This window comes from Neolamprologus multifasciatus, chromosome 5 (assembly GCF_963576455.1).
Source record: "Neolamprologus multifasciatus chromosome 5, fNeoMul1.2, whole genome shotgun sequence".
Taxonomy (NCBI): Eukaryota; Metazoa; Chordata; class Actinopteri; order Cichliformes; family Cichlidae; genus Neolamprologus; species Neolamprologus multifasciatus.
This window is the reverse complement of record NC_140443.1, coordinates 6,311,562-6,324,980: the sequence shown is the minus strand read 5'-3', so window position 1 is coordinate 6,324,980 and position 13,419 is coordinate 6,311,562. Positions and strand designations below refer to the sequence as shown.

At 37.5% G+C, this 13,419-nt stretch overlaps 1 protein-coding gene across 7 annotated transcripts in view; it reads right to left on the bottom strand.

Annotated features, from left to right (window-relative positions):
• The window catches only part of cdh22 (cadherin 22), a 187,866-nt gene that overhangs the window by 80,795 nt on the left and 93,652 nt on the right, over positions 1-13,419 (bottom strand). For 6 of the 7 annotated variants that reach the window (XM_085161341.1, XM_085161340.1, XM_085161344.1 and 3 more), the window contains one exon: positions 6,297-7,436. In XM_085161341.1, the coding sequence (XP_085017467.1) occupies positions 6,297-6,530 (234 nt within the window). In that variant the 5' untranslated portion in view covers positions 6,531-7,436. Of the gene's footprint in view, positions 1-6,296; positions 7,437-12,325; positions 12,434-13,419 lie in introns of all 7 variants that reach the window. The other variant, XM_085161339.1, reaches the window with a different exon arrangement.

The window sequence follows — 13,419 nt, the reverse complement described above, 5'->3', positions numbered from 1 at the left end:
TGCGATGAGAATGGATAGAAAATAGCAGCACAGTGGACTAGGAAAAAGGAAGAAAAAAGTCGCAGAAAGAAGTTAAAAAGTGATGTTCTGAATTACAGTTACAGAGGCAAACCTGCAGAAGCTTAGAAAGAAAGACAGAATGAATATCTAGACATCAAAGAGAAAACATTGTCATGATGTGTTAATATAATTTAGGACCTTTCGATCAATGTTCACGTTTTGGATGGAGAAGACAGATGGTTTGAAAGAGATGTGAAAGAAGCCATTTATGTCCATTGTGAGCGACTATCTATGAACAGAAGGGGTGGCTAACAACACCAACTGTCTACCACCTATAATCTAGTTCTGAGATCCCTTCCCAGGCACCTTAACGCCAATTTATATCTTGCGTGATTTGATCTCAATAGTCACATGCTAGAGTGTGGCAAGGTTTCACCCGAAACCTCTACTGATAATGACCCACACCCTTTTTCACACCTCAGCTCATGTGATGTGGCACATGGTCAATAGTGCGTCAACGGTCCTTTTAAGGGGCAACTCCCATAGGGCTTAAATACCTGGGACTCTCCACCAATTGCTCTTAGAACTGAAGAAGCTTCATGGATGAGAGGTGAAACATCTTCTAGAAACTTAAGGAAGTCCAGACATTTTTCTTTCCAAGTGCCTTAGATTACCGTGGCCTGGATGACTGAGAACCTACACAGACAATTTAGGAACTTATTTAAAAATAAAGAAATAAACCAGATAAGTGACATGTGTCATGTGTCCAAGAGAAAGGTTACAGCAAAAGAGAAGAAATATAATCAGCTGCCTCTCCAATGACTTTCTTATCTTATAGATGGATTTCAAAGACCATTGAGTTGTAATCTCTCTAAATGCAAGGTAAGGCTTGTAAAGCTGACACTAGTGAGGGGATTGTTCGGTAGTAAAAGAAAATCATCTACTGAAATAAAATAAACAAATACATGAATTAAAATGATTTTTTATATTGTTCAAGAATGTTTTGATAACATGTAAAGCTTAAACAAACTCACTTAAAAAACTCAGTGTTTTATTCAAACACATTTCTGATCATTACAAAATATCAGAAAACAGATAAATCAAAAAAAAGAAAAAGCCTCTTTTGATTTTTACCATTTAAATGGATTTTACTTTATGTCCAACAAACCTGCTGCAACCAAAATCAGACACAGAATTTGATACACCATAAATCAAATTAATAATTTTCAAAAAGACAAATGATGTATGAGAAAAATATCTATTTTTAAAAAGTCAATTTGTTTCATTGGGGTTAAGAATTAAAACGGGATAAGAAGCACATTGGAGTGTGACATGGACTGTAACAAACACTGTATCACTTTTACTGAGACAGTATGCAAAAACTCATCTCAGATATAGACACAAATTTCAGAGAAAATTGAAAAGACATAAAGACAACACTGAAACTGTACACGTTACTATAGTGAGCATAAAATGTGTGCACACGCTGCAAAAATTGCCCATCTCGTACACATTCACCCTCACAATGGATTTACTTCTGACAGCATTTGTCAACATAGAAGAGGAAAAAAAACTACCAGGAGTAGACCCAGAGTAGATGAAGAATGTATCATTTCCCCTGTCTACTTCCTTTAACAACAGCCATTTAGGATTACCTGTACTCTAAAGCAATTCTCTTTGACCAAGTTCCCTTCCTTTTATCACCGCACAGAGCTTTGAAAAAGAGCTAGGAAAATGCTTGCGTTTTAGATCATTAAAGTACACAACTGGTATTTATCTAAATACACAGATAAAATCTTCCAGATCAAATGCATGTAAGTGACCGTCTTACTAGAAAAGTGACTTCACTGGCAGTAACCACAGCGTGGAAAAAAAAGCAAATTTGTCAACTTTGCTGTGTCGGGGCAAAGCAAGATGCACAATTATACAATGCAGAGGGTCAATGCTTGGCTCTAATCCTTTACAGCTTAAATTATAGTTTTGATACCAAAATCCAGCAGGGGTACCTTTGTGTTTGAGCATGTATTAACACACAGACAATCACATCCACACTTACGCACGCCATAAATAGCACTGGCTGCTGCCCTTGTGACATGAAATGCAATAACCTGATAATTTTATTAATAAAATCATCTCTTTTCTCCCTCCTGCTGCATCATTCCCTCAAGCTCTTCCCTTAAGCTCCTTTATATCAGCTCACTGTCTTCCCTGGCACCCTGTCCTTTTAATGAATCACCAGTCAGTGTATGAAGGCTCTTGTTTTCCAGTCTCCCTTTGAAGCCTTCCTCTCGCTTCATTCCTTTTCTCATATGTCACTCAGCTTTATTCTGTCTCTTGCTCTACCAGCAGACAGACAGTGCTGCCTGTTGCATTGTTTGGATTGCTTTGGTTTTGCCAGCAGGAATTCGTCACGTTCACAATTGCAGAAAAATACTGATCAAAGGATAATTATTCTGCAAGACCGGGCTCTGGTACAAAGAACATCTGCATTCATTTGTAAGAAAAGAGAGATCAATATATGCAGATGCAATATTAGCTGGTCAATTGCCATGTCTAACTGATTAGAAACAAGGGGATTGCATGATTGATGCATGTGACTCATCACCGTGTCTCATTCTGTCTGCTTTAATGTTCTGTCTTTTCATATCACGTCCTACGTAAAGCAATCGAATCATACGCGGTGTCCACTCTCATCAAGTCACTGAGGATCGTATGAGCAACATCTGATGAATAGGATGTGAATGAGACGAAATGAAAAAAAAAAGTGAAAATATATGAACGCACACTTGCTACTGACATGATAACAAACTGATTTCATTTGACATATACCCATTAACTATGATTACATTACAAAATGGCATTCAGTGATCACATTTCTGGTGTCAAGACATTGTCCTCAACATCAAAAGGAAGGGCATTGCTGAGGCTGTCATCACTAAGTACAGAGGCTTTGTTAACAAACACCAAAGACAGAAAAAAAACACAGAATTTTTATGGCTTCATTTATGATTTAACAAATTGGCTAAAAATGTATTAAGGAGTATTAAAGAACAATATTAAAGTGTCTTTAAAGTTGTCCTTAACTACACTGTACTTGCAAAGTATTTATTGATAGTTATTTTTGGTATAGTTGCTCATTACAATTAAATATAAAAAGACTTTTTAATATACTTTTTTGCATAACGTGAGAATTTGTACATGTTGTAGGCAAACTGTAGCAGACAAGCTAGTGTTTGACAAGTGAGTGTCTTTGTGCATTTTCCCAAGGTGATCAAACAGTGCTAGCCCTGGAGCAGGAACTTTTTAGTGAACAGAAAATAAGACAAAAACATCAGATTTAGATGTCTTGAAGACAGGTGGGTAAGATAGTTCCTTGCTTTTGTTTTCTTTTTTGTTTTTTTAGTTTAATAAGGACTTTAGTCAGCTTTAAAAAAAAAGTGATACAAATGAGTAATTCAGTATCAACAAATTTGTAATTGTTTTGATTATGACTTATAACTAAGTAAGTGTAATGAAGTAATCTATGACTTTTTTCCATTGACTTGGTACACTGTGAGGAAAAGAAAAATATTGTAGTTCGAGACTTTCTGAGCAAAATTGGCTTTGAAGACTAATCTCTGAAAGCTTTTTATGTGGAGCATGAGATCGAAGTACTCAATTTTAAGCCAGTGGGCTACGGTTTTCAGAGAGACTGGCTCAAGAACTGAAAGAAGTCTGGAAGCCACAGTGACTCTTACATTGCACAGGAGCCAAAAAGCTCCTGACAGCTCAAAGTATTTATGTTCTTTAAAAATGGCGCCTTCCCTTCAGTAGCATGAGTCATGTGGGAGGTACATGCCTACCTTACGTCAACATTAAAGACAATATTTCCTACATTATATTGGAAAATCCATACGCATCTGTCCAGCACTTTTGTTTTGAATAGCCACAGTGTTTGCATTACAGAAAAGCTGAAATTATTGTTTAGAGTTTGTTCAGAGGTAGTTCTTAGCAGCAAACCACTTGGATTTCATTTCTTGCTCCTCATTCAAAGTGTCAGGGTCTTGATCTCAAAAACTCGGTAATTTTATGCAGGTTAAAAAGAAGACACGTAAATGCAACTACAATGAAATTACTGTTGATTGGAAGCAAGGTTTTAGTGCTATTGTCTGTTTAGTAATTCAGTGGTGTCAAGTGATGCATTTTGGCAACAATTCTGGCCACTTTGCATCTTTGTCTTACAAAGCAAATGCCAAAGAGCAGAGGGAAGCATTTGTGGTTACTGATTAGAAGAAGTGCATAATTAGACCGTTCAAAAATGCTTTTAATGTAGTTGAGCTTTGACTTTGACCAAATCACACTTTTATCCTGAACTAAAATCATTTTCTCTTTTATGTAAACTGAATAAATATGCAGATTTTTATCAGGAGTTGACAGTTCATGCAAACACATAGATGCCTAAACAGTATATTTAGTTTAAATCTACAAATGTCATTTGTGTGTACTTTTTTCTGTATGTACAATTGTGTGTAAAGGTTCGGGCAGGATAGGGATGCTTGCAGGAACTGTCAGCTGATTCCCGAGCCCAATGAAAATGCTTCTCTTGAATTCTTATGGTAACACTCAAGAATCATGGTCTACTTAAAGTAACTGAGTAAGGATCTGACAGTGATTCCAGCTATTGCCTTTCTGTGAGCTGAAGGGGTTATATTTGATTATTTTGGTTTCACAAATATTACAGCAAAATAGTCTACAGTATACTCTAGATTGAACATGTATTATTCTATAAAATATGTATACCTTTTAACGGCTTTAGTAGAGTATAGTATTTTAAAGGAGACGTGCTGGTGTCACATAAATTATCATGTAAAATAACGTAGGTGAGTAACTATGTGTTAAGCTCCTCAAACAGCAGATTCATATATAAGTGCATGTCTGCCCTTGAAAGCCTGTTTGTTTTGCTGTATATCTATGTTTGGCCACTTTATTTACCCTGTTTCACAAGGACAACAGCAGCATTTGCTTAAAGGAACTGATCTGAATTGCTCATTAAAAAGTCTTATGTGATTGGGAGAGGTTCTTAGAAATAATGCTTTCATCCTGATAACATGAGGCATCTGGAGTATTTTCACAACAAATTGGGAATTTGTCTCTCAAAAAGTGTATACTGCAAAAGAAATGGCAAGTATTTTTTTTTGTCTTGACAAAATCTTGAAACCTTACTTAGAGAAACAGGTGTCAGAGGTTATCGACTTTCTTTGTTAAGTCAGACTTTCGGCATCACTTTCTATGCACACTCACAAAAGGGGGGATTTGATGCATCATTTGACTCTTCTTCAGCACTAAAAGTTACGAGTGTCACCAACTCCAGACACTTGTAATATTATCATAAGAATTGGTGATAAAGTTCACTAAAGAGTATAAAAAGGATAACAGTAAAATGCAGCACTGGTGATCCAAAGATAAGAGAATATTCTTGCAGAAGATCTTTCATTTTTTCCTAACGTATCAGCTGCTGCATGTTCATCTCTATAGTTTAAATATTTAAATTATTCAAATGTTAATCAGTGTGCTCAGGTCTGACATTCTCTCACAGCCTAATAAAGGAGATAAGAAGATCAGTTTAGTTTGGGAAATGTTCAATACATACTGTAATACATTTTATTTGTTCTTAGAAATAGAACTTATCTGTTTTTTTATGTTTCTGAGTTCTATTAGCTGCAATTCCAGCGAGACAGTAGTTTTCACCCTTTACAAAGTTTCTTACTGCTGTAACTTTACAGCTGTAACTTTCATTCAGTTAGGTATGGTTGCATATGTAATACATCTTCCTTAAGCAGATAATCTATATTACACTTACAGCTTATTTTAAATTAAAAAAGAAAATTAAATTAAAATTAAATGAAATGTAATTTAATTTTAAATTTAAAAATTCAATTGAATAAAATTACATTTAATTTTTAATTTATTAATTAAAAAGAAACCATGACAATTTTGTGCTCGCTTGAATAGGTTGCATATAGCATCTGTTACCATGGTGATTTAGCCAAGTAAAATGAGAGCTACCTTTATGAAACTCTGACTTTAACCTCAACATAGCTTGGGTTATTAATCTCCCTCCACGGTACATCACTAAAGCTTTCCTGAACATTATCCAGAGCATTATATATTTTTTTTTTACCTGAAATGTTTTACCGATATCTTAATTGCATCCTGAGACATTCTGTTCTTTTTCTTTTCACTACCAACAGTTCAAGGAATTGACACCTGTTCACAAGGTTTTTCATATATTTATGTAATGAGTCATAATGTCTTACCTTTCCTACATATAGAGGCTCTGTTCCTGTATACTCCTCCACAACAAAGAACTGGTTCCACACCCATCCTCTCTTTACACGTTCAAGCGATGAGGGTCCTTGCTCTTGCTCTCTTTCTCCTGAAGTTGTTGTGCCACTAGTCCTTGAGGCTTCACACCAGGTAAAAATATTGCAGCTAAGTAGAGTTAGTGCTGCCAGTAGTGTCCAAACTCCTGATGTCCATGAAGGAGCCATTTTGATTTAAAAAAATAAAAGAAAAACAATCCTTCCTGTGTCTACATGTAATTTAAAAGATTCATGCAAACAAGAGAAGGTTTTCTGTTGTAGTTTTATCTGAAATGAAACTCCAAAAGGACACGCTTAAAGGTCTTTGTGAAAGAGCTTGAAAGTTAATCCATGGGATCAGAAATCAATCTGAAGTTATCTGCCAAACACAGGGCAGGTCAGAGAGCATATAGGAGTGGTACCACCTGCAGAGTAACTGTTTGCACTGTGACATTGTCAGTAATTCTGATTCTTCGTCGTGTTTACTCCAACTTATAGGGTCCTTTTTATTGTTTGTTTTTCTTAATATGTTGTTTATGTGACCGAAAGTAGCTGAACAAACTGACTTTGGAAAATGTTATTCAAGGTTTTTGAAAGCAACAAAAACTGGCTTTGCTAGACAGGCTCACTGATCATTGAAGGAATTAAGGGGGCCAAGCATAGAATGACATTGAAAAGCATGCCTATGAAGACTGAGAGTGATAGCTTCCATCCATTTTTGACTTCGTATCGATTACTGCTTGCAGTGCTTCCATTTCCACTTCTAGCCATGTCACCTCCAGTAGCTGGTGTGTGTTTCAGGTGGTTTGATACTAAGCTGCCAAAAAATGACTTGATTAAACTTTGCTGAAGAGAAAACTCTTCAGTAGTTCAGCTCCTAGAAAAGTCACAGCTGGCTTTACCTTCTGAAGCAGAAACCTCGAACTGACGAAAGGCCAAAGGATTTTACTGTTGGTGATAATGTTTGGTCTCTGACAGCTTTGCCCTTCAAAACAATCCATTGGTTTGGAAAGTTCATTCTTCAAAAGGTCCTACAGTGTTTTTTCAGCCATTATGACAGCTCCATCGTGGATTGAAGGCAGGAAAAGAGGGAACCTGTAAAACAGAAAAGACACTGTTGTCATGGCCTCAGTATGGAAATAGTTTCTATTTGATAGATTTAAGGATTGACTAACCAGCAAAATGATGATGATTATTATTATTATTATTATTTTAGTTGTATTTTTTTCCTTACTTGACCTGTTGTGGGTTATTGGTGTCAATTTTTCATAGCTCTTTACAATCAATATTAAATCAATGTACAAATAAACAATAAATAAAGAACAAATCCTATAGCCCCGCTTTTTTGTTTAATTTATCTTTGTTTAACTCTGTGTTTTTGAACTACAAAACCCATAAGTGTTTCGGTTTTGTTAGGATTATCTGCAACGGACATTTTTCTATTAGTGATTCTTGTGTTCAGCAAGAATTCCAACAATTTGCTGGAGAATGGTGAAAACGGGAAAGAAAGACAGGAAACCAGACGTGAAAAATAGGAAGGAAAATAGGAAGGAAAGAGAGAGAGAGTAAGAAAAGGAGAGAGGGGGAGTGAGAGAAAGGGAACGCAAGCAAGAAAGGTCACTGTTCATCACACAGCAAACCCAAAGCATCTGTCTGCCTTTCATCCAACTGATGGAGCGGACCTAACCGCAGCCAGCTGATTAATTGCATGAGGGAACACTAATTGGATAAAAGTATTAATCAATTAATTCTATCCAATGAGGCAACACCCCCTAATACTTCAGACAAACATTGGAGAGTAGGAGGGGGTAACAGACATGGTCCTTGGCTGCTGTGAAACATGCACAGAGGCTGACAGAAAGGCAGAGTTGACAGAGCAGAGACAGAGAGGGTGAAAGCAGGGTTCTAAAGGAGACAGAAAGGAAGACATGAAGAAATTAAAGGGCCGAGAATATAAGAGGAAATGAAAGAGAGTGTGTTGTGTGGCTGTGGGTGTGATTTATGGCCTCTTTGAAACATTCAGAACAAAAGGACCAAGAGGAAAAGAAACAATAACATTTACTATGTCTCTGGCCTCGCAACTTTAAGAAAGAAGATTGCAACACCAGCCAAAGAAAAGCTCCTAAGGCCAGCAGGTGGTTTAACCTATTTCTGCTGGCTTAGAAGGAATTTCTAATCGTGCTCTCCTGCTGCCCGGTAGCAAGCTTGGAGCATCCGGAAATAATTCCTTCTCAGACTGTTGGTCAAGGAAATGTCCGTGGTATTGGAAACCAACTGCTCTGGGGGTGTCCAATCTCCGGGGGGAAACAGCTCAGGAGTAACTTAAACAGCTCAGATCTCTTTATTAACTTCAGCACAGTGAGTGTTAATAGAAAAACTGCACATTGATTTCAAAATATACAGTTTTGAAACTGTACAAACATAATCACTATTACAGTTGTGTGATGCAGGGATTGGTGTGCTACTCTAAGGTAAGTAATCATATAGCAAATTTTATTTTATGACTAAATGTTCAAGTATTGCACATTAACATTAAGGATTTTGAAAGCAGCAAATTTCCACAGGTTTACAATGAAATGAGAAACTAAATGATTTTGTCTTTTGGGATGCAAAACTGATGATCAGGTCGCATGTTTACCTATATCTTACCTATATACATTATAACATACCATAATAGACCCATTTCTGTAATATACTTACATATCTATATTATTGCTAATATATATTGTAATATATCTATATCATGGCTAAAGCACTTCTGGATGGATGCAAACTGCATTTCGTTGCCCTGTACCTGTGCATGTGCAATGACAATAAAGTTGAATTCTATTCTATTCTATTCTATCTATAAATTCTATGGCAGTCTATGGAGAAGCTAAACTGGCAACAGGCAAGTATTTTTCTTATTTAACTTTTGGTTGTAACATTCTGAAAGATAAAGGCTTGATTGCTCAACCAAAACAGAATGATGATAGCACATTCATTTTCCTCAGTAGCTACTGGTAACCTTCCCCAGGTAGCTGAAACAGCAGAGTTTAACAACCTAAGTGCCAGATGGTTTGTTAAACAGATCCATCTGGGAGACGTCCTTGGAAACTTTTTTAGGAAAGGGCAGGCACGTGATTCTTTCTATGTTTGGAAGGAATGGGAAACCCTGTTCATCAGTGGACAAACTACATATCAATTGCTGCCCAGAAGATGCTCTACATGCATTCACTCAATGTGGAGCAAATCTAGCTAGAAATATTTCCTCAACTTTATTAAGAACCAGAACAGGACTACGTATTAGCCTAAGGTAGCTGGGTGTATTGAATCTGAAAAATTAATGGACCCTTCTGTTTCGTCATTTAATCCCACATGATTTAGCAGACCACCCATGACTTTTAAAAACGTGCATGTTTGTTACTCTGACTGTTTTTTTTGTTTTGTTTTTTTGGATACTAAATTTTGTGCTGTTGTTTATCCAGCAATGGATCCTATTACCATCTTATTCATAAACTGATTGGCTTGTGAATGATAAGCTTACCAACAGCTCACAGAGGCAGGAAATGAATGCTAGGGCCATTTGAATGGCAAAAATCATAAGCAGGGTTATTACTATCAACATTGAGATTAGAATTATTCAACACAAATACCCACCGACTGAAAACATCATGTATTGCAATTTTTTCAGTACATCAATCTAAACAAAACCCACCAGTCTCTGTCAAGTGGTGACTTTGGTTAGAACTGTTAGGCAGAAGTGGCGGTACACCGCTGTAAAGGAAAGGGGGTATACTGGAATTACAATTTCAGATCAAGTGCGTAAATCGTTATGAAGTAGAATTCAGCACAATCATTTTTGTCTGGTTTTCAGAACTGTTAGACGTCAAAATGAAAGCTGAAAATAAATTTTATTAAATATGCGCAGAATACAAGGCCTTCTCTGACCCCAGTAGTCTTTCAGCACTATGCATAACACTGAACTCCGGTGAGATAATTTAGCAGTCAGGGGCTACTTTGTTTCTCATCACAAATACACAACCCTGGACCTTTTAGTATGTTAGAACAACACCAACGGTGCACAGTGTGCCTTGGCACTACACACACGGCTGCCTGCGTCCACTAACAGTGGGAGTGTGGTTGTTGGCAGCGATAGGCTTATTTTCCAGCATTCTTTTCAGATGGAGCTTTGCACAGACAGCAGTGATACAGAATGTGATCAAGCTTTTCTGGGTCTGCCATGTATCCCTCTCTAAAATCCACCACTTGTTCCTGAAGATAATGACCATTCCCTGCTGCCTGGCACGGGGGATGACAGAGCGTTTTTTTCCCCACTGTAGCCAGGCCACACCCACAGTTCTGATAAAGAGCAAGTTCCAACTTCATGTCTTCATACTACTGGACCATATTACCTGTCTGTCTGGTGTTTTGTTTTTTGTTTTTTTTCCGCAAGATATGCAAAAACCCCCGAGGTTAGCAAATTCATGTATAAAAACATTGTCCTGCTTATCCACCATAACCTCAGGTCAAAGGTCTGGCGAGGCAAAAGTGAATCTTTACTCAGCCAATAAACTTGCTGCTAAATGCAGTTTAGCATCATCTAAAAACACACTGTACTGATGAAGAAAAAGGCGCTATGATGAGTATAGCCCTAAGCTAAGTATACTGTTTATTTTGCAGTTTACCTCGCTGTTTATCTTACCTGAGGATTGAACTTCTGGCAAGAAGTATAAATTGTTGTGCACTAGCTGGGCTCTTATTTAATTTTCACAGTGGCACCTGTAGCGACTCACCAGCAGCAAATGTAGTGTCTCTAGGGCTTTTACCGCAGTCCTATTTTCCATCTGAACACTAAAAATAACCAAATGCCAAATCCAAGAAGACATGTGTTACTCAAGAAGCACATACTTACTGATTATTGTTCATTATTTTTGCAAATTATGTCTAAATAATTACTTTTATTCATTCATTTGTTCAATTCATGTCTCAGAGGAGACAGTTTTAAGAGACAGACTTAAAACTAAGACCCTGAAAAGATAGCCTAAAGACAGTTTTTTGTTGTTTTACAATGTAATGGATTTCTACAATAAGAGTATATTTTTCAGTATTGTAACATAACATTACAGTTGTTTCTTGTGTTACAATGATTCTTCATTTTTCATTTGTCTGCATTCCAGATAGAAAGCAAAAAATATCAATATCGATTTCATTTCCTGCGTGGGAGGAGGAAAAGGATGGAGTGAAGCACAGCTGTTCAGAATTGGCGATATGGAAATTACTTTAATTTTTATTGCACAAAAGGACAAGAGTACATAAAGTGAAGCTGTGTCAAAGACAGAAACAACTGCATTATGCTGCTAACAGAACTTCTCTGCATTCATCCGCACAGACAACATGTTAATGCACAGCTAGCCAAGAAAGAAAGCTGAGAGTTTGCTGACCCCAACCCAGCAGCCAGAGCCTGATCTTCAACAGGTAACAAAATAATAGATGAATAAATATATAAGGAAGTGTAACCAGATAAAATATGAATAATTACTGCCAGGCTCAGGATGGGATTTTGAGCCTGAGCAGAGCAGGTCAGAGTGGGTAGTGTGTCCGGAAAACCAGACGGGTTGCTGGCTGTGCAGAGCAGTGGGGGAGCTGTAGCTGAATGAAGTATCCAGAATGTGGAGATCTAATCTGAGCAAATAAAGAGCGAGCAGAATAAAGAGCAGAACAGTATAGAATAATTATTCTGTTATAAAAATTATTCAAATGTGTTTATTACATTTTGTCGCCACCTGTGATGTCAATGGTAAAATCAGCTGTTCAGTCTGTTTCACAGTGAGCACTCTATCCATAGTCTTCGGTCACTAACCTGGCAGGCAAACCGACCATGTACTCGTGCTTTCCAGCATACTTTTATTATCACGGTTGCTGCTACACACAAACAGCTGCAGCTTTGCACCCCGCAGCCACACACGCTGACAACAATAACACTGACAGGACCCAGTATGCACTCTTTAATGCAGGTGCGGCGTGATTGCTGATGCCGCTCAGGTGTGTCCGCCTCGCTGCAGCTGTGCCACCGACCACGCCCCGCCACACAGGGATTGGTGATATTTGGCCTGTAAGGCAGGGTTAGGACAGGTGTTCACATGTTGGTGCCATATTCTCTACCTTTCTGGCAGCTGTCAATAAATGCTGGTTACTACATCCGATAGTACAGAAAAGGATGGCTGAAGAGCATTGGACCGCAGGTGGGTGTCACATGAAAACTATAAATACTTTGTTGTCTTTATTTAAGCGCAGCTAATGCTGTTCTTCTGTAATAATTACATTTTTGGATGTGTTAGCTGTTATGTGTTCTTACCTTTGTTTATTAATCTATTTTTCATCTGTAATGAACAGAGATGGGTACAAGTAACTAATTACAAGTAACGCGTTACTTGTAATTAGATTACCGTTACTTTCCCGTAGGAACGCTGCGTTACTGCGTTACTAAAACCGTGATTTTTTTGCGAGAATGTCTCATGACAGTGACGTAAGCGAGTGCGACGTTCGTGACAACAGCTGTGTGCAGATCAACAATGGATCATATATCGAGTGCAGAGAGAGTATGAGCGTGCAGCGTTTAAAGTGTGGAAGTACTGACCTTACTTTGAGTTTGATTCCATAAAAAGTGACAAAAACATTAGTGTCCGTTGTGCGTGGGAAGAAAACTTCTTTTTACAGCGAAAAAAAACCCTAAACTTCCAAACAAGCACCGAGTAGCTACGACGTAATGGGAAACTCACAGAGAAACTGCGGTATCCTTCCACTGACCGCTGCACACCTGCACCAGGATAAACCTCCGCCTACTCTACTCCTGCTTTACAGGTGAAAATAGAGCAAAAGGACCGCTAGTCTTTGACTTTATTTATTTTCTGCTGTGTTTTAGTTGCATCTGAAAGAGTGAGTGTAAACACAATTTTATATATATATATATATATATATATATATATTTATTATGTGCTGGAATGTGCAGAAAATAGGTTTAAATGTTAAACTAATTTCTTCCAGTCAGAGAATGGTGCATATAATTAAAATTTTGCTTCATGCATAAAGTTAAAAG